Below are 23195 nucleotides of genomic sequence, written 5' to 3'. Positions count from 1 at the left end.
ATTTTAAACTGGTATCGTATATATCATAAATATGTATTCATAAGAGTATCGAGCTTTACAATGCTGTTACTGTTACAATGTAAAGCAACGCACGTTTCGTGACACGAACATTTGCAGGTTAATCGTGCGTGTTTTCCGCGTGCGAGGACGCAAACGGTCGATATTTCCTTCGAATAAACCCGCGACGATTTGCATCTCGATGCATTGTACGATGACGTGTTAAAACAATGCAACGGAACAATATTATTAATCGTTTCGAAAATCAATGAATTGTCAATCTGATTTCCAGAATGTCTACTCAAATCTTTAAAACAATTTTTGGAAATTTTCTAATCTTGCAGATATTTTTATTCAAAATTCTAGGCAAAGGGAATTTTTTAGGCATTTTTTTATTCAAATTTAAAAAAAAAATTTTTCATTGTATATATTTTTTAATGTTTTTTACTTATACAAAAGTTTTTTAGATTTTTAAATGAACATGAACCTAAACAGTTTTCATAAACATTTTTCATTTGCATAACTTTTTATTTTTTTATCACTAAGAATTATAATAAAAAATGTAAACTGCATATCCTATATATTCTGTTAAGATATTGTATAAACAAAAACAATTATATATTTTAAATACATATAATTCACAATTTCTCTCTATTTATACTCACAATATAGCAAACAAAAGAGCAAAATTATCAAAGAGAGAGTTTTTTAAAAAATTATCTGCGTCCCAATAAAATTCTAGAAGATGTAATATAATAATAATTGCCCTGATTTTTTCGAAAGAAATCCCTGAAAACTCCAAGTTTTCCATGTTTTTCCAAAAACTAGACACCTTGATTTCACAAATATGATCACTCAACCAGTTCGGTTGTACTTTACGCGAGTGAATTCGGTTCCTTCAATATCGACATGCTTATTAAAAATTAGTGGGACTGCGAAAAAAGTTCTCGAAAGCCCTCCTTTCCAAAAGAGAAAAAAAACGGATACGGTCAATTTGTAACCAAAGGGTCGGCGAGTCTATTTTTCTCGACGCGCGAACATGACGTTTCCGGAGAAACGGCAGGGAGAATGGCTGCAGTGTGTCAAGATGGCCCGTTACTATGGCAACCACCGGGCGGGATCTGCGTCTGTGCGTCTCTTTCCGCGTGTCCTCTCACCGGTAATGACGACACCGGCCGGAGAGCTATCAAATACTTGTAGCACGTGTATCGATTTCCCTTGCCACTTCCTATTGTCAAGATTCGATCCTTCGGGGATGTGGTGAACGATACGCGATAGTATTCAGAATCAGGCGATGTCTAGGACGTTCCAAAGAGGTCTTGGAACACACTTTTACTTCTATGGTTCAGATTGTTTTCCCTCTCGAATAAGCATTTCTATTTCAATTCTCATTAGCAACTGGCGAATAATCGGCTCGCCTATGTTCTCCACCTCCGTCCACCCCTGTGGACAACACCGGTAGCCTGTCCCTTTCGCAATCTTTCCAACAGATCGATGCGAGTCCGTTATTAGGGACAGACATGCCGGCGACGCGATTCGATCGGCAACAACGCGACCTCTCACTCAGCGTTCGATCGCGAATATACAGGGTGGATTCGTCACGCGTTCATATAGAAAATCTGCCCTTAATGTTTCATACTTTCTACTTGTGAGTCACCCTATTCTTGTCCCGCTAGTCCTTCCAACAGGGTGAAGAAATATTGGCGCAAAGAACATTAATAAATGAAATTACATTCTGAGTTCTATATTTTTAAATTATGATTAATCCAATTAAAAGTAGGAGTCAATCAAATATTTAAAAATTATATGTAAATATTTACATATAACGATGTAGTAATTCAAAAATTCGAAGTTCTCTTTTCCAAGTAGTGCTATTAATTTATATCCGTAGTATTTTGCATTTTGTGGTCTTATTAATTTAATCGAGTGATATTGTAAACATCAACAGCGATTGTCTACGTATACGTGTGAACTATGTAAACTGTCTTTTCACCCGTAAATTCTATAGACAATATGTAATTTATACAGTTGACGCTAAAAATATCCGCGCCTTTGAAGAGAAGGAAAAGTTCAATAAACCTTTTTTTTTTTCGAAAAAAAATCCAAGATTATAATTACTTTCTTGAAATATTCTTTTTCTATGTCAATAAAATGTCCAGTGTATAAATAAATAATCCATTTGTACAAATATATGTCTTTCTCTCCCTCACCCCCCCCCCCAAAAAAAACACCTATTTGACTTACAGCAAATTTTATTATACTTTAATATAATTTGAAAATAAAGTCAATTATCAAAATAAAAATTATCAGATAAAGATTAATAATTAACCTTTGAGTCACAGCGAGTCACCCAGAGACCCACCTTTTTTTCGTAGTTTTTTATTGTTTTAACTACTTTTTTATCAACAAATACCGGATTTTTTGTTTCTACAGAGTCTCTAGAACATCAATAAGTGGGAAAAAAAATATGAACAGTCATTAATTGTTAATTGCAAAAATACTCAAAGGGTTAAGCTGACTTAGAAGAGAATCTTCACATTCATGAAGAAATTGAAATCTAAGCTTGAAAACAAGTGAATCACAATATAATAGAATTGAAACAGCTGTTCTGAAATCGTTTCAAACGGTTTTCGTCGTATCCGAAATTTGCTCGGGGGAGCGAGTCCCTCGCTGGGCGTGTACGCACTTTGCCTGACACCTCGTACGCCCGTAGAACAGGCGAACAGGCGAACAGAGAGATCAAACGCGCCGATCGATTCGGAGTTTTCCGATCGCTTTGAATTTCGGAGCAGCTCCGAAACTCGAGATAGATGCGAACGCTCGAGTAACATCGAGCCGGGGAACGCTCATTTACCTGGCGGTTCGTCGCGCGCGCGGCTTTAATCCACGGGACCTGGAGACGATCGATCTCTCTCTCTCCCTTTCTCACACAGTCGACGCTTCTTCCGAGAAGGGCCGGCCTCGCGGGAAACTCGACCGACGACGACGACGACGACGTGCTCGTCGACGAGAGGGCACGAACGTACTGAACGTTGGCCACTCCGCTCCGACGCCGCGCTCCTCGCTTATCCAGGCTCAATGATTGGGAAGAGGGAAGGGAGGGGAAAGAGAGAGGAAAGAGAAGGAGAGATAACGAGAGAGAGAAGCCTCAGGTGGGAGGAGAGAGAGAGGGAGAGAGAGACAGTGTGTACACGCATGTCGCGACGTGTGCTAAGGAGATGCTACAAGGGACGGGGAGGGAGGAAGGAGACGTAAGGGAGACTCGCGAAAAGAGGAAGGGGGAGGAAGAAAAGGCGCGGGTGGCGTAAACTGCTCGCATTACCGGATGTGTGCGTGCACTAACACACGCAACACCATGATTCGCAAACATGAGCGTTCGGCTGGCTTCGGCGAGACTCGGACGTACTCGGAGAAACTGCGAGCGAGAGAGGCGCTTTCTCTCTCCCCCTCTCTCTCTCTCTCTCTCTCTCTCTCTTTCTCTCTTTCTGTCTCTGTCTCTCCTTTGGTTTGGACCGGCTTCGAAAAGGGAGAGTGTGCCGGCATCTGTCGTCTCGTTTGCGAGATCGTTCGCGCGAATCGATTTTTCGAGAGTCGCACACGAGTGTTTCATCTGTAAATTTGTAAACAAGTTTTTCAACTCGCGCATTTAAAATAATTATGACTATATGTTTAATTTTTGATATTTTGTAAAGAATACAAAAACAGACGTAAAAATAGTAAACATTTTGTTATTATTATTATTAATTCTTTTATTATCATTATTAATTATTATTAAATTATTAAATTATTATCAAAAAAAACCTTTTTTTCTTTTAAACATCTGACGCTTTTGAAACATAATATTCATCCTTTTATGCTTTCTTTCTCTTTTCTTTTTTTCCAGATTTTTTAGATTATTCCAGATATAAAGTAAGCTTTTTTTAATTCTTTCTTTTGATATCTAAGATAGAAATATTATATCGGGAAGGAAAAGGACAAGCTTTTGAATAAAAAAATTAGATGAAGCAATCTCATAAAAAAAAAAAAAAATAAATAAAAAGTAATCTAGAGAAAAAAAAGAAAAGAAAACATGAAAGGAATGATGTTAAGTCTTAAAAATGTCAGATATATACATTTTGAAAGAAAAAAAAAGAGATCCTTTCCAATAATTTCATTTTAAAAAATATATTTTTTATATTTTCACGTCTTTTTTTGTATTTGTTACGAAAAAAATATTACAAATTAAACGTACTCATAATTATTTCAAATACGCGAGTTGAAAAACTCGTTTGCAAATTTAAACCCATTGAATAATGCATATCAAAACGCATAATGAATGAGAAATACTAAGGGAAAGCTAAGGGTTTAAACATGTTCACTGAATTATTTAGTAGCGATACTCACCGCGCGAATTTCCGATGGGGCTCATGCACTTTAACGTGACACTCATGCGTGTGATTGCAAAATCTTCGACGTACGCAATCGCGCGAGTAAAAAGTCGCGATGATCTCATCGACGATTCAAAGAGTCGATTCGTTAAACAAAAAAACAAATATGTTAGCTGTTGTTTAGTTAGCACTTTATGTCCTTCGTACCTTGCTTGATGCGATCAGAATGGCTGGTCTCTTAATCAAACGACTGCGAAACATTATCAAACTATTGACAATGAGTCCCAAGACACTTTTATCGTAATCTTATCGTTACGTAATATTACTATGACGCAATAATCCGTTCATCGAAACGAGCTGTCAAATTGCTTCCGATTTTAATTGATTTGACGTATTCTTTTACAGGTTTATAGAAAAACTAAAATAGCCTAAGATATTAATCTTCGATTTTCATTAGTCTTCAATATATTTGTAAACTCTTATATTTATAAACTCTTACATTTATATTTATAATTAATTAATAGTTAATTAATTTTAATTAATTTTCGTTCTTTGGGGAATAAATTATATTTGCGTAGCTCTTGTGTAATTAATGTTTTACTATATAAAAACTGAATATATTCTATCATTATAAAACTAAAGCAAACGTGAATAATGACAATTTGTATTACTTGTATTAAATAAAACATATCTCTTGTATACTTTAAAATTAAAGAGAATTATTTATCTTAAGAATTAATACATCTAATAAATTTCGAGACTCATGAATTTTACGCAAAGCACTTTTACAATCTAAAATTAATAACTAATGTATAAGGTGAAAATTTGCTTTGTAGAATAAAAATTTTTATTTTTATGAATTTTTTTGTACAGTCACTATAAAAGGTAAATATATATATAATATTTATGATTTCGAAATTATATTTTACAGGGCAAATTAAATAATTTTTACTTTTACAAATTAATTATTAATTTTATATTTTAAAAATACGTTAAATTCATCAATCTCAAAATGTATTACATATGTATTAAAGCTCAACATGAAATAAAGCCAATCTTTTTTAGAAAATTAATTTTTCTTGGAGATGGGGGGGGGGATCTAGACGTATAATGAGAGAAAGACGGTCAAAGTCATCTTTGAGAATATATTATTACATTCTTGACAGATGATGTATCTTCTCAGAAATTACCTCCACCCACGCAAATTTCTTTTGATAGTCGGTTACTTATCGTGCGTCGCAATCATTATCGTTTGATCCGGTTAAACGGCAGTACTCGCATCAAGAATATCTAATAACATCTCCGACGTTCTTCGCGAAATATAATATAGGTTATCCGAAATCTAAGATTTAAAAACAAAAGTATGTTCGAGTGTAGTGAGTCCGCAAATTAAAAAGTGATGATAATCGGATAAGTTCAATACATCAATGATTGAATTTAGCACAGGTTGAAAATGAATATACAATCGGATGTATAAATGGATATACAAAAATTGCAATCGGATTTAACACAAACCCAGCATGCCTAGTTGCTATGCATTCAAAATTTGATGCAAATTTGAATGAAACTTTAAGATGATGTTAGCCAAGCAGATTACAAATCGGGAAAATGCAATTTAAAATGGAAAGCTATCTTCCATTGCATGTAATATTCTGAGAAAAATAACATTAATATACGATCTAATTAATATTTTTATAATTTAATATATATTTTACAATTATAATAAAATTTAGCTAAGAGAAATACTCACATATTAATTGATAAAATATTGTACAATTAAATATAAAGATTGTTTAGCGAAAATATACATGTATACTTTGCACATCACTGACTTCCAATTGTTTCAATTATTTTTAAGAATTAATAAAGGAAATATTGCTTATATATATATATATATGTAGATGTTGTTGTGTAGAAATTGTTTTATCAAGACAGAGATAGCAAACACCCATCGGTCTTGCATACATCATCGTTGATTCGTATTTGATATCTAGTTACATTAAACGATGAACATCTGTCGAATTAAACGGGGGCGGAAATGCAACTTGGAAGGATTTTATGCGCGTTGATTTAACGAGTTGATTTGATAACTCGATATTTACAAACGTCGATTTCCGTGCAATCTGGTATTATATAGACGCGTATACATACGCGCGTTATTTTGGTACGCCGGGTGCGCCGGATGATGTCACGTCACATACGGGAGCGTGGGCGACTTTCGCGGATGCAATTTGCTACGATAATCGACTTCCGCGATCGAATCTTAGAGATGCGAATTTACAAGAAGCTTCATCTGCTCGTGAAAAATAAACAGATGCATATGTTTGATATACCAAGAATAGTACCGATTCTCTCGTTTATCTCGAATCAGAATTATTACTCACATCAAAATCACAAATTTATAATATTGTTATATATTATATTTATAATTTTAGAAAAAAATATATAATGATTAAAATTTTTTTTTATTTTTTTTAATGCTGTATACAAATTTCGGTATAAATATAATTATACAAAAAATTTAAAGATTTAAAGTAAATTATAAAATTTCTAATAATCTCATAAAATTAACATGTTCGCTGGTAAATTTCTATTTAGTAATATAAAATGTTATTTAAAAATGGAGAGAATGCAATTCTTTCAATATCAAAACATACATATTAGGAAAAAACTTAATGATAGAATTTCGATGATAACTTTACGTCGAATGATTGCTACTTACTCAGTATCAGGCACAGGTATCATAGGAGGAGGTAGGCGGCCATTGTGGTCCAAGAAGTGATTGATCTCAGGTTCCTCTTGTACTGGTGTCTCGTAGACGAGAGTTTCCACCATGGACCCTTTGCTCGAGCCAAAGGATACCCTAAATATTAATGATTTTTGATAAAGAATCAATAAAAAATATGCACATAAATATAAGTGAGAAATAATTATATAAATAAATAATCTAAATGTTTCATATAAATAATAAAAATAAAAAATTTTCGAATTGGAAGGATTTCTCTTCCAATTTGGTACAATTTTAAGAAAATATATATTATAGTTGAACAGTATCTCGATTTATCTCGGGCATCCTGTATTCGGCACACGATTGAAACAGGTCATACGACGTCTAGCTATACGCAAAAAAGCTCATAGTAAACCTCAGTTTTCTATCGCGTGACCGCAATCGGTGACCACGAAAGTGATATCAAAATCAAAATCCTGCGATCGGATTACGATCGAGCATGATCGAGATCGATCTATGCCACATACACGACAAACACACACGATACTTATTTATTATTCGTCCCGGAAGCGATTCCTCGACCAAGAGATTGTCGACAGTCTCCAATAGACGCTGCGGTCATTCATAAGTTGTATTTTGTATATTTATATTAGATGACTGCTGTTTTATTTTGCTCATTAATTGGAACACGAGTTCAAGCATCAAATCGTATCGATGCATCATTCATTTGGAGCATTTGCACTAATAAGATAGAAAAGCATTAAGCGGATCACCGGGTTGCATAAACCGCTTTCACGCAATTTATTATTCATCGCTGCAACAAAGTTAATCCCGCAGCCGGATAAATTTCCCGACACGATTCGTTGCGTCCTACGTCAAGAAATCAATTAAATCACCACGTCACGAAAGATCGATAAATCGTATCGTCTGATTTATCACGCTGAAGACAAGAGATAGTACAAGAGATAGTTGGCTTTTCTTTCCTTTTTTTCTTTTTGTTTGGTTCATCGAATGTAACACATTGCGGTAATAAATCTTGTTCTCTTTAAGGAGGAACCATACGGATCAGTTATGTTAAAAATTAATACATCTAATACATTTAAATTTGATAAGGTATTTTTAACACTTTTACGATAATTAATAATTAATTTATGAATGCAAATAAAGATTTGCCCTGTAGAACATAATTTAATCTCAAAATCGTAAATATCTTATATAGAATTTTTCTTATAGTGACTATACACAAAAAATTCATGAATATTATAAAACTTGTAGTTTTACAGAATATAGATTAAATATTTATTTTGATTTATAAATTAATTATAAATTTTATATTTTAAAAGGCTAAAAATGCTTTACGTCAAATTCATGAATAGCAAAATGTATTAAATGTATTAACTTTTATCATAATTAAATCCGTATAATTTCTCCTTCAATATATATCTAGACAATTCGTTTTTTTCTGTCATCTGTTATGAAATATCGTTTTGTATTTCGAGAAATTTAAAAGAGTTAATAAAAATTCAATAAATATATATTGTCAACTGTATACACTCAAATACTGTTGCTGGTTCTAGTCTGCACTAAAATGAGTGTAATAAGGTGCTGCCACGCGTGGTCGTGTTCCTCAACTAGAATATGTCAAAGTCACATGGGTGTTGAGATGATAAAACCTATAGTTTATACAGGTCTCTACTTTCATTGTATTTTCTGCATATATAGATATGAATTAATATACATATATGCAATAAACTATTATAAAGTGCGCAAAAATAATAAATCTTATGTAAAACGAATAGTTTTGGATAATATATGGATAGATAATATAGATATAAAACATTATTTTGTTTTAATTTGTAAAAAAAATCTTTCACAATTGCATAAAATATTCCACCAACGTATTTTAAATTAATGACTATTAATAATGACTAATAATCCAATATAAAAGCTTTCCTTTTAATCTTAAATTAATATTTAAAAAGACAATATACAAAAATTCTCACGTTTATTAACGTATGACATTTTTCAAAGTTTTTATTTTATTGTTACTCGGTCTTTTTACAGTTTTATTCTATTTCGTTTCACACAGACATTTTCTACTTGATAATGTTAAGTTTTCTGATCGAGAAAAAAGAACAAAGTCAAGATAGAAAAAAAGTCCAATGAAACATAAATTATATATTCGAATAAAAAAATAATTTTCTTTAACGCGATCGAATTTAAAACCATTCGAAAATTTTCAGCAAATAAAATATCATGTAGACGACATTTTAGTATCGTGTTAATGTATGTTGTTGTAATCTTTCTGAGACTGGAAGAGAAGGTCCAGCATGACACCTGGGCTAGATGGAGAGTTGAGGTGGGTCGGGGTCGAGGTCGCCCGGCTGGCAGCCTCCCATCGATCTGACTGCGATCTGACCTCCGAATTCGCTTTGATCCATGAAGGCCGTCAGAACGGAAGTATCGTCCCTTTCTTCTTAAAGGCGACATCACTTATTTTCTACTTCGCTTCCCTTCGTAACGCAAGGTACCGATTAATTTCTAATCATCTAAAGCAGTACATCCCAACCTTCTTTTCCTTTGTATTTACGCATTTCTTAAGGAATCTATATATTTATATATACATATATAATTTTGCATTTAACATTAATTTAAACATTTTTACAAGTATTATATTACACTTGAAATAATAATTCATTAAAAATCAAACAGTAATAAGAATCTTATTTTTTCGCAGAAACACATTTATTTTGATCTATTTCGAAAATGACACTACTCGTAATCAATTCAAGAACGCGTAAATAAAGCAACAATGAGATTTCCTGTATTAGATTAAAAAAAAATTGTTTAGAATATCTATTTTTGCTCGATCTCAGAAGAATTGCTGCACCGGACTGTGATAATTTTACTCTCACAGCTTGTAAAGTATCGAACGCAGTCAACCGCGGCGTCAGTCGATTAGCGAGGGATATAGTCTAGGTTTTGCTGGAATCGATTACGGAATCCCACGGTTCTCGCTTGCTATAGAAAACACTTTCATTTCAATCTCTTCGCGCTTTAATACGAGCGTTAACGACTATTATTTTATCTTCCCATAGAATCCCTAATATCTAGTATATCTCTACAAAGATTGTAATTTTACCGAAACAATAAGTCAATAAAGAAATGAGATTATCTCTATGATGTGTGCACTTATTAAAATATAGAGATTGGATTTAATTTGAATTAGATTTTCACGTTCTAGCAAATTTACCTCTTTTAGTGAAAATCGTAATTTAACCTTTTCAGAATTATTAATATTTATTATATGTCTATGAAAATTGTAATTTTAACGAAACAATAAATCAATAAGCGAATGAGGTTATCTCTATGATGCATGCATTTATTAAACTCCTGTGAACTTGGCACACCATACTTAAAAATCTGAAATTTTTTTTAGAGTTTTGGCACTCTTTTGAATAGTTCTAGAGTTCTATATCAAAATTTTAAATAGTTTCAATGATTAAACACAAAAAAATCGAATTCGAAAATATGGTGTGCAAAGTTCACGCAGCGCACCAAATCATGAAAATCAATTATTTCTTTAGAGTTCTAGTTAGTTTTACAATAGTTCTACAGTTCTTTGTTAAATATATCAATAGTTCTAGCAATTAAAAGCAAAAAATCGATTTTTGAGAATCTAGTAACCAAATTGTAATTTGTAAACAATTTTTCTCGAGTTCCAGCTGATTTAATGCGAGTTCTACGCAGTTCTACGAAAAAGTCTTTTCAAGATAACGCCATTTTTAATACAAAACGTCAATTTCCATGGACAAAACAAGTTGTTTTATTAATTTGTTTTCTTAACTTATGTTAAAAAATAAATATCATTATAAAAAATGGCGTTATCTTGAAAAAATTAACTATCTCAATATAATTAAGATTAAAATTTAATAAAAATATAATTTTATAAATTAAAAAAGGAAAATTGTAAAGAAAATAAGATTTGGTTATATTTTATATAATTATCATTTCGTAAAATTTAGATATTATTTAAATTTATGTTAAAAATAGCTTAAATAAATTACAATGCATTAAAATAAAATTCATAAATATCTTCCAAGAATAAAATATGTGCGATTCCGAGGAATTAAGCGATTAAAAATTTAGGTGCACGTGCACAAGAACATTTATATGCTGATACTCTTGCAAAAATAGACGCTAAATGCGCAACGATGTTTTCTAAGTACGCAACAGCATTTTGGCAACGGATCAGGTCATACAGTTCCTTTCTAGAATGATTCAAACGTTGCCAGTATTATTACGAAGTTGGCAAATAAACGCAAGTAAATAATATTATTATTGATATATTATATCATTTTATTATACTATATATTATAATCTAAGTACAGGACAAGACATATCTGTAAGTACTTAAATTTATTCGTCAAGAAATACTCGGAAAATGTGTTAAATAGACATTTTTCAATTTATCATATTTTGAAAAACTCTTAGAACACAATATTTTCTGATATATGCGTACAACAATGTACGCCCGAGAATAATTATATTATAAAATTATCAGAGATACGGTAGTCACATAAACGCGACCATGAAACTAATAAATTCGTGATATTTTTAAATGCGCTAAACAAATATGTGTGCAGCTGAATAATTAGCATCGTAACGATAAAAGCCTGCGTGTGGAAATCCATTTTTACAGCGAGAAATCTATCATTTTTGTACATGACAACTCGACAAAATTGCTTAGTTTTTTAAAACGTGCCTTTAACTGACTAAAATTGGCTTCAATTCCCATTATAATTATTTATTCCTCTACAATTCGAGAAATGCCACCGTCAAAAGATCAAAGTTAACGCTTCAGATTCGAAGACTGAGTCTCTTCCCGCTATTCTCCCATTTGGTCACCTCGCGCTATTCTATGTCTCTTGTCAGGGTTATTAAGTGCACTCGAGAGACAATCCCGGGACGTTGTACGAGCGAAACTTCACTCGGTGCATTGCAAAGTCTCGACGAGGTTGACCCTGACCTATCCCACGTACAAATGTCGTAAAAGTCTTGTGCGAGCTGCGAAAGCTTATAGAACCGATACATAGCAACGGTCTCTCTCTCTCTCTCTCTCTCTCTCTCTCTCTCTCTCTCTCTCTCTCTCTCTCTCTTTCTCTCTCTTTCTCGTTCCTTCTTACTCTCACAAATAGGAGACGCGCCGGGTAAAACTCGACGAACTCGCGCTTGCATTCGCGAGGCGGATAATTGTGGGTTTTCGTCGACAGAGTCGAGCCGGGGCGCATATTCATCGAGAATCTGCTCCGAGAGAGCGCGATTCAATTTTAACATTTTCTTGAATGCTCCAGTAAAGAAGCGATAACAATGCCTCGATCTTTAAGAATTAAATTAGATTTCGATCGAAATTCAATATGACGTAACAATAATTCTAATAAAAAATTAAAATCTTAATTTTTTTTTAAATAATTTTTGGTTTAACATTATTTCAAAATATCTGATACAACGGGGAACTGCTTAAGAATTCAGACACATTTTTAGGTGTTCAAAAGTAATTTCAGATGATTTGTCTTAATCATCAGAGCCATTTTTCTGAAAGTTCAAAAGAGCATCTGAATTTTCAGAAGAGTATATTTAAAAATTTAGAAATTTTTTTAAAAAAATCTGTCTGAAAATGCAAATGTATTTTTGTAAAAAAAACTTCATACACTTTGAAGTTTCAGTCATTTCTTATAGTGTACTGTGTAAAAAATAATTGTACTGTAGAAAATATCTGAAATTTTCTTACACACACTGTCCGAATTTTCAGACAGAATTTTCCAAAAAGTGTATGAATTTTCAGACATTTTTCTGAACTTTCAGAAAAATGACTCTAGTGATTAAGATTGTCTAAAATTACTTTCAGAGACTCAGATTTGAAAATTCAGACAAAATATGTCTAAATTCTTATTACTGTAAAAAATAATTGCAGACAAAGCGTCTGAAATTTTCTTAGATATTGTTGGACAAAATTTTCAAAAGAGTATCTTAATCATCTGAATTTTCAGAAAAATGTCTTTGATGATTAAGATACTGGTTGTTTGAAATTATTTTACCCAGATTTAAAAATTCAGACAAAAATATGTCTGAATTTTTAGTCAATTTCTTATCGTATTCTTACAGTGTGTGAAAATTTAGTTAATAAGATAGCTGTCCTAGCTATAAGTCATTTAAGGTTGTTGACTACAATTTTTTTTATGTTTAAAAAAAGCAGTATAATAAGTCAAATATATATTTTACATAATACTTCTCTAAACTTTTAGCTATCATATTTAATTAAAATAAAAAGGTTTTTATGTATATATGTATAAAATAATTATTTAAATTTTAATAACCGTCTATTGACGACCCAGTTGTAAGCCGCTTATAATTTTTTTGTCCCAATTGCAATACAAAACAACAACATACCTCTTGTTTGGCAGAGAAATATAAACTTATTTCATTTACGAAATATGTAGTCTTTCTTACTATTGACATTTTTACACTACATATTAGACAAAAACATCGCCAGTTAAAAATTCTTTTTTTAATTTTTTGCAATATTTTAGTTAAAAATGTGATATTTTACTAATAGATGATCTGATAATGTATAATGATATTATGTTTCTTTTTAAATATTTTTAATAATTAATTTTTTAATAAAATAAATATTATAATTAAATATAAATTAAAAAGCAAAAGTGACTTACTATCGGGATTATATGATTTACAACCGGGATACCCTAGTTACCCTACATTTCTTTTACTTTAATTTAAAAAAAAAACCAACGTACCTTTTCAAGCTGGCATGCTTCGCGCCGTTCAGGATCTTGTTCTTGCGCTCGCTGCCGGCGGTGCTGGCATCGCTGTCAATGCTGTAGAGACTGTCGTCCTTGGTGACTCTGCTGGCGTTATGCAGGGTCGACTTTCTCGCGATGTTGGTGGTCACGGTGGTGGTGCCGTTGTGCTTCGGGCTCTCCCCAGGTCGGGAAGCCGGATGAGGGGAACCGTGCCGGACGATAGGATCGCCGGACGTCTCCTCGATCCTGGTGGAGACGATCATCGTTCTGGTCGTGTCCGGGCACTTCCTGGGCGACGTGCTCACCACGGTGGTGATGTTCTTTTGCAGCTTACTGGTCGCACGATAATTGTTCTGCTGCTGGCTGCTAGGCGGTGGCTTGTCCTCCGTCGGCAGCATGTACGACAGCATCGTCCCTTTTTCCTTCACCTGTCGAGCGCGCGAAGGCAAACAAACATGGATACGGAAATTCAGTCACGATACATCAGCCAGGAGGAGGCTGGAAGTCATTAACCGCGTGCGGCAACGGCGGTGAGAAAAATACCAAGCGAGACACAAAAGAGATCAATCGAGGGTCGTCAGAGGCGGATAGAAAAAGTATACCGTTCGCGGTAATAAGAGCATGACGGCAAACCGGTTGATTAATGCTTTGAGAGAGAGAGAGGCAGTTACAAGTTAATAATATACTACTCTGGGAGAGATTTCGATAATGCTACGAATCAAATGTCAACGATCGAAAAACGTTCAAATACTGTATTTACATATATATATGTATCTATCGAGTCTTTAATATTAATAGAAATTTTTTAAAATTTAATTTTCGTATTTTAATTTTCATTTTAATAATAAATAAAAATTTTTAAGCGTTTTTTCAAACATCTTTGGCTCTAATAGATTTTTTAAGAAAACGGAATAATCACAATGTAATTGTTTTAAGCAGTGTACAATATATATCTCGAGGAAGAATTATTTCACTGACCAAATTAATCCTTCAAATATTTTTTATAAAGATCTTAATATTATTAACCCTTTGAGTCACAGCGAGTCACCCAGAGGCCCGCCTTTTTTTTCGTAGCTTTTTATTGTTTTAACTACTTTTTTATCAACAAATACCGGATTTTTTGTTTCTACAGAGTCTTTAGAACATCAATAAGTGGTAAAAAATATGAACAGTCATTAATTGTTAATTGCAAAAATACCATATATAAACAAACAGTCAAAATTAGTACTTTTTTACGAAAATAATGCATTTTCTATTAATCTATTATGACAATAAATACGGTTTTTTTATAATCTTAGTACACTCTAAAGTATTTTTCAGAATTTTTTTAGAATTTTCCACCGTGTTTTTTTTGTTAAACCCTCTTTTTTTGATCAAAAATATATAAAAAACAATATTTTCTGTTCTAAATTGAAAGTAACAATTGTATTCTTTTTTAAATTTTTTTCTCTGAAGTTTTTTTTTAGATCGCAGAATCAGAATCTAAAGGAAAAAAAATTTAATTTCTAAAATTTAATATAGAGATCCAATATGGCGGAAGTAAAATTTCGTCTGTCATATTGGATTCGCCATCTTAAATTTTGAAAATCTGACAACGGATTCGTAATCAGCGACCTCAAAAATCCTTATATATTAAATTTTATAAAATACTGACAATTAGAAAAATTCGTAACTCAAAGGGTTAAAGCAAAAAAAGCTACATAAAAATTTCAACTTAGATTCGATGAAGAAAAATAAAAAAAACTTTTTTCATCATTATTTGTACTTCAATTTTCACACCTTGGTAATCTAAATAAAGGAAAAAATACTGTTATAAGAAATTTAATCGAAAACGTCGAGTTTTATAAATATCGAATCGAAACACTCGATTCCATTGAATGTCTCAATGTACGACAAGAAGCGAACAATGGTGAGCATTGTTCCTGGAGAGTATTAAAAGGATTAAATCATCGCAATTCGATATCTGGTTGAAGGATTTACGAAGTCACGTGTGTCGCGACGTTTATAGTCTATGCTATTATTAGCGCAATAAGTCAGCTGTTTCCTGTCAAACCATATCCTTGTCGTGTCACGAGAGTCTTTTTCGGACGAGCGTCATTAGCATCATCATTATCATCATCATCATCATCCTGGTCAACGAGTAACTGTATCAAATCTACCCGCTACAATGTTACACAAACACTCGCGATCAATCGAAACGAGAGCGCACGCGAACGAAACGATCCGCTTTAAATGCGTTTACATAGTCACTGACTGACATAGACCCGACTCGACGTCGTGCTCCTATCTTTAGGCGCCGCTGCGTCTTTGACAACAAAGCCGTGCACGATCGAACGTAAAAACATTGTTGGAGAACATCGAGAATTGGGTAAAGCCTGGCCATTTAAGAGAAACGCAAAACTCGTAAACGTAAAATTCGGCATATAAAGAGTATAGCTGATAAAGATACGTCGCGAAGTTAACCACCTGTGAGTTGGAAAACAGCAATGGGTATGAATAAAAAAATGTAGAACACAGATCTTATCGTTATAGATATATAACGATTTTTAACATAATTATCGAATAACATAAATTATCAGCATTAAATCTAATCGATAAACACAGGAAAAATGTCTAATTTTCTTAACTAAAACAAAATATTTTATTTATAATTTTTGAAATTTTTTTAAATTAAAAAATTATTTAAAAAATTAAATCTCAAAAAAATAATTTTAAAACTTTTTATTATACTTTTAATCTCGCAAATTAATATTCTCATGATAAACTATTTTTTGATATTTTTAAAATTTAATACAAAATTTTTTTTAAATATGATAATTCAAATTAATTGATGAATAATGAATCATTTAATTTAACTTTTTTTTATTTTAATATTAATAAAAATTTTATTTACATTATTCTATTTTATAATTTTCTAATTTTCATCATATAATAATACTAATTTTCAAAATAACAATTTATCTAAACTTGTTTTTATAAAAATCAACGTATATTCAATTATATTATTTTTAATGATTATTAAAGATTTATTATTTCCTTCGTGTTTCAATATTAATTTCAAATGGACAAATGAACTTTAAAATTGAATTTTTATCTACTTCATAAAACCCGCAAAAATGATTTTACAAGAAAAATGTAAAAAATGCAAATGTTGAGAAATTTATATTGCAATCAAGATTCTTTACATAAGAAACGAAGAAATAGAGCGGCACAATCCGAAAATTTATACGCAAAAATCTCGAAAAGTATCGCGAAATCTGTCATCCGGGCATCGACGCGACATCTTCTCTCTCGCGGCGGTTTATCACTCCACACTTGAGAGCTTCACGAGGCGATTATCTCTCTCTCTCGAGTCGCAAGCTCTTGATCTCAGTTCATGTTGAGACGCGCCAGATCACGTGTTTCTCACTTATAATGACGTCCATCTCCGAACACTTCCAACGCGATATGAATATTGTGTTACTGTATCATCGACACAACGGGTACCTTGTCCGACGCGGAGGAGAGGTTCGCCAGAGTAGAACGCCGGGCTGCAACTGAGCACGACGCAAAAGCGAGGCAAAGGTTACAGACAGACACGGCCGACTATAGCTATACCTACTCCACTCCGTTCTAGCCGTTCGTTTCCGTTCTAGACGCTTCATGCCGTCCGTCGTGGCTCCAGCCGCGCGCGTATATCAATTCCGAGTTCTCGTATCGGTCTCCCGAGACGCCATGTATCTTTCACTATGCATCGGCCTGCCGTTCCCGTTTCTCCCAGGCCTCCTCCTAAATGCGAATTTGGATTTCTAGCCGTTTGAAATAGTGATGATTTTCTATTCGATATGTTCGTAGCCGGTCATTAATGTCACATCGAGGGCAGCAGGTTGCAAGTTTTTATGCACGAAGCGCGAAAGTAGATCGGTTGTGCAAAAAGCGGTAAATTGGGAATTGCCATGATTGCCAACGGGTAATCGTGCCGATGAATGGATCAATTTTGAGAGCTCCTAATTGCTTTCTGCGGAAAAAGTACTTTCTCCATGTTTTTTATTCAATACTAAGATTCTCTGTTACATAATGCTTCTTTTTAAAGATAAAATTTACGTGCGTATTGTGTATATATTTATCAATTTATTTTTTATCAGATATTGCCTACGTATCGATAAATCATAAAAATTTAATATTGATCTGATAGCATCTTCGCATCTCTCAGAATATTCCAAAATTAAATAAGAACATGGCAGAAAAACGCTTTCAATCGCAGAGAAAATGTTCTATACCAGATAAGATTGCTGTGAGAAATCTATATTTAAAATTGGAATATCGAAAAGTATCAGAAGAATCTCCAAATCTTGTTAAGTATTCTACTTTTTAATATAATTAGAGATAACAAAAAAATTTATTTACATTATCGAGAAATTGTATAATTTTTACATTTCAAAAAGATTTATTTAGAATAATTTTTCTATTATTTTTTATAATATTATTTATACATAAAAAAATATGTATTATATAATTATGTCATGTAAATAAAAAATTATATAAATAAATGCCTCATAATTATTTTCTTTCAATTTTCTAGTGAATAATACAATTAAAGAACGCACTTATTTTATGTTGCAACCATACCACCTCTAAAAAAGAAAATAAATGTATAGTAAAAAGAAATAAAAAATATACAAAATTCATGTAATGCGTTACATTATTTTGTCCAAAAAGTCGTACAGAAAAAATGTTTCAAACAAAAGTTATTTAGCTCAAAGGGAAAAAAGATAGAGATTAAATTGATATTGTTTTTTTTAACAAACCCTATCCCAATTTTTTTATATAAATCGATTTCTCGCAATATAAGGCGTAAAAAATTATAAGGTGATAATTATAAGATGATGGAAAATTGAATAGCTTAAAAGATATTTTATATTTCAATTCAACATTATTTTATATAAACTATATCTCATAAAATATTCATTTTTCGATTGTGCTACCTCAATACTTTTATACATAAAAGTATGAATGAGAAAAATCAATTGGTGTAAAGAAAAACTATAGTTGTTTTTAAAGAAAAAAAAATATGAATTTGCAACGAGCAACTATCTATATATAAAATTTTTTTTAAACATTTTTATCTGAACCATTTTTTGTACGACATTAAGTTTCGGAGAAAACACCTATAACACTTTATGTGAAATTTCCTGTAATATCCATCCCCTAATCTCGTCAATTTACGAAATTTCCCGAAGTCTTCCGCGGAACCGAAACGCTCGATCGCATCGCGCGTGCAGCTAAATTACAGGTGCATTCATCGTACCGACGGTATCATTGCGAGTTGCGATAGTAGTCATTCAACCTGCTCCTTTTCCCATGCGAATCCCCGCTTCGTTTAAAGAGCCCCGCAGCCCTTCCGTGCGTGAAGAATTTCATGGCTGAATCGGCTCCCATCCGCTCCCGTTACGCGAGTTTACCGAACACCTGAACAAACTCGATTTTCTATCGACAAATCACGGTCACGGATATTTCGGAGGTTGCGCTCACCAGAGCATTTTCAAAGCAGACTTGCAGCCAGTTGACCCTTTAACCGACTTTGTGTTTCTTATAACGTCAAGCAGGTCTTTCTCAATCGCATCTAGTAACTTATAAAATGTCTACGAAGGTGTGAAAATTCTCTACATATTTTTTTTAAATAAATTTATTTCTACTGTTAAAAAAAATGCAACGTTCTTAATTCTAATAATTTTTTCACGTTGACATATTGAAGGAAATTTGGCGCAAAAAAGATTGATTTTTTTATCACGGATAAAATGCGAAATAATTCATATTTGATGTACTCACGTTTGCGCTAAGAAGTACTCGAAGTAAGGACGTCTGAAGTGTCTCCTCGATAGAGTAGCATTGGAACTACCTGAAATTGCAATTTATGTATCGATTAGAATATCTCATTAATTTTTTCAACTATAAATATTACTTTGCCAACAATATTTATAAAATATATATTTTTATAAAATCATTTTATATATATTTTTATATAAAATTACTTTATAAAAACATATTTTTATAAAATCTATATATAAAATAATACTTTTGATATATATTGTTCTTTCAAAGTTTTGTTTGAAAATTATCGAATTAATTTCGATTTCCGTTTAATCTCACGACCATCTTGAAAAAATCTATAAAAAAGTCTTGGAAAAGATTTAAAAGGATAGTTTTGAAAATCTTAAGTTATTTTACTATAACTACTAGGTCGTTTGTGACTGTGAATACTATCCATATAAAATAGCTTCTTATACTGAAAGAGATAGATATTGAGAAGAAAGCATTATCCAAACAGCCTATTAGTAAAGAATAAAGAGGACGTTTATGTCGTCGCGAAGCAGCAATAAGGTTTTTTTTCCCTTTAAAACGGGGAAAAACGAGGGAAAGGGAGGAGGAAACAATCTCGTCTCTCGCTTGAATAGACACCTGTTTTCGCGAACAGGTGACATCACGCACACGCGGGCGTGAGAACTCGAGAACGGACGAGCTGAGGGCAATGACTTGTACGACCAACGTGCGCCGAGAAAATAAATGCCGAGGCTGTTCCTCGAGAGATTTGCTTTAGAAAAGTTGCGATTTCACGAGATAGGCTCACAAGTTGAATGAAATGTCATTCTATCTATAACAATTCTTATACAAGTTATATAAGATACGTGATTCGCAAACAAGATATGTAACACTCAGGTTTGATATCGCGTGCGCACAACAATTTGATAAGATTTGTTTTTGTAAAGTAAGAGTCCAGCGAGCAAATATCTCTAAAGTGTGATAAGAAAACTACACGCAGCTGTAGTTTGTATAGTCGAAAAGCTAAACTCCATAATGCATTGAAGAATTAAGAGCTCGGCTTATCCGCGCAATTATTTTACGCTCGGGTAACCATCGTGCGATAATTCGATTGCGCTTATCACCTGCGTGTGAGTCATTTTACCTTGTCGCTTTACCAAGGTCGGATGGAGACAAACACGTGACTACATTTTTATTTGCATGACAAATGGGCCGCCGTATCAGTTTCTGATAAAAGAGAGCAAAAAACTCGAAAGTAATCAATTATTCATTCCGTACCATTGAAATTTTCAAGGATACAGCAACGGGGTATTATTAAAGACAACATTAAAACAAATAGAGATAATATTGAATAATAATAATAAAATGAAAAGTTAAAAATGTCTATTCAAATCTTGTAAAAAAAAAATTCCCTCAAAATTCTTTAATCTTTCAGGTATTTTTATTCAAAATTCCAGGTAAAGATTTTTTAATGTAATTTCCTAACATAAATCTTTTCATTGTACGCGTTTTCTAGTGCTTTTCACTCATGCAAAAAAAAAAAAAAAAAAAATACAAAGTCATTAAAAATTCAAATTCTAGATTTACAAATGTAAATCCGAAAAAACTGAATAGCTTTTGTTACAATAAAAATTGTTAAATTGTATAAAATTTTTACTTCATTTTTATTTTCCACTAAAAATTAAAAGAAAGAATATGTACTGCATATTCAATATTTTATTTAAACATTGAACAAAAATAGATAAATATATTTATAATATATTTTTAATATATATTATAATATATTTTTAAATGCATAATTCGCTTGGATTATTTTCGATGAGAGCAAAATTCATCAAAGAATTTTTAAAAAATTTTCTGAGTCTCAATAAAATTTCAGAGAATTCCCTGATTTATCCAGGTACAAAAGAATTCTCTGAGAATTTTCCAAGAAGATTTTCCAAGAAGTAGACACCCTACAACATTAAAATAATCGCGTGAATAAATACAAATATATAGCCAGGATTGAGACATTTTCGCGTTTCAGAATTAAATTTTGCAGAATTATTATTCTATAAATCAAGAGAAAAAGAGAAAGTAATACAAAAAAAATATTGTTAAGAAAAATATTGACAAAACATATTGACCTAGTTTTGTTTCGTGCACATTTGGGGGATGCGAAAAAATACGACGACGACGAATTATGCGCAACGAATTATGGCCACCGGTTCCGTCGCGATTACGGCGCAATGATGCAATGCAGTTGAGTACGCCGGGGCGCTAAATTGATAAATTTGCATGCCCCGCAGTTGCGCTCGCACGCGGTGCAGCATCCTCGTGCTGCACGACCGAAACAGGCTTCGCCTCGAGAGCGGAATATAAATCCCGCCTCGCATAATGCAGACGAAGAGCAGACGACTGGTGATAAATCTACTCCTTCGAGTATCCGAAATGTTAGTACCATCGAGGTTAATATAAAACAGACGCATAATACGATGCATCAATTGAATACGAAATAATGCATTTTTGTATCGTCGTTATATCCTCTTTTTTATTTTCTCGAGTAAAAGAAAATTTTTCTAAAATAATTCTTCATGCTTGACTTGTAAGAATTGTGTAAGCAAAAAATAATGAAGATTAAAATGAAAAAAAAGCTCAAGCTTATTTTTTTATAAAAAGGATAATTTGCAAAAAAAAAATTAATTCTTATTAGTATTCGTTATATATTTTATACACATTATATAATATTATAATATTTTAGAGAGAAAATATTTTTATAATTCTTCAGGTTTGATTTGCAAGAATTGTAAAAGCAATCGTTAAAAAATGCAGAAAGATTAAAATCAAAGGAAACAGGTTCAAGCTGTTCTTTTTTACAAATTAAATATTTTGTAAAAAAATATTAATCCTTATTAGTATTCATTGTATTTTATAGAGATTAATACTTTATAGATAACATTATAATAATATTTTATTGCAAAATACGACAAGAAATTGGCACGTGACCGACAGAGTTGGCGACTGACAAGAGTTTATTCTCGTGAGAATTTGACGATTTACGGTGATGAAATGACGCAACTTTTCCGGACGATTATAGTTACGACTAGAAAGACGAGTGGCTTACGTATACGAAGCGATCGGCAAATGACATCATCGACTGCCATGTTCGTCGAGAAAACGTTTACGCGAATATTTGCCTCGCTGCCAGATGTTGTGCCGTGTCGTGTATTTTTATCGGGTGGAGAAATCGAATATCACGAACAATTATTAGGCGTGAAGTTTAAGCTCTGTCAGCTGAGAGAAAGAGAGAGAAGGAGAAAGTGCAAGCTTAATCTCGTAGACCGACTTTTTGAAATTACTTCTCTCGACGTTAGTCACGGTATTGTTTGAGTTGTATTCAAACCAAGATGTTGTAGATATAGTCTGGAAGTGAAATCACTGGCAAGGGTTAAAACTGCCGCTCCTGCAACGATTATGTTTCTGCTCACGAACGCGATTTCGCGA

At 32.5% G+C, this 23195-nt stretch overlaps 1 protein-coding gene across 2 annotated transcripts in view; it reads right to left on the bottom strand.

The window, feature by feature from the left end:
• LOC140663402 (uncharacterized) overlaps nucleotides 1-23195 on the bottom strand; it is an 86714-nt gene that overhangs the window by 32595 nt on the left and 30924 nt on the right. The window contains exons 2-4 of one of the 2 annotated variants that reach the window (XM_072887522.1): nucleotides 19722-19791; nucleotides 13908-14341; nucleotides 7087-7227 (exon numbers count right to left, since the gene is read on the bottom strand). In XM_072887522.1, coding sequence (XP_072743623.1) covers nucleotides 7087-7227; nucleotides 13908-14323 — 557 coding nt within the window. In that variant the 5' untranslated portion in view covers nucleotides 14324-14341; nucleotides 19722-19791. Of the gene's footprint in view, nucleotides 1-7086; nucleotides 7228-13907; nucleotides 14342-17399; nucleotides 17419-19721; nucleotides 19792-23195 lie in introns of those variants that run through there. The other variant, XM_072887523.1, reaches the window with a different exon arrangement.

This window comes from Anoplolepis gracilipes, chromosome 3, assembly GCF_047496725.1.
Source record: "Anoplolepis gracilipes chromosome 3, ASM4749672v1, whole genome shotgun sequence".
NCBI classification, from domain to species: domain Eukaryota; kingdom Metazoa; phylum Arthropoda; class Insecta; order Hymenoptera; family Formicidae; genus Anoplolepis; species Anoplolepis gracilipes.
Note: the sequence above shows the minus strand (reverse complement) of the source record. Positions and strands in the feature narration are given on the sequence as shown.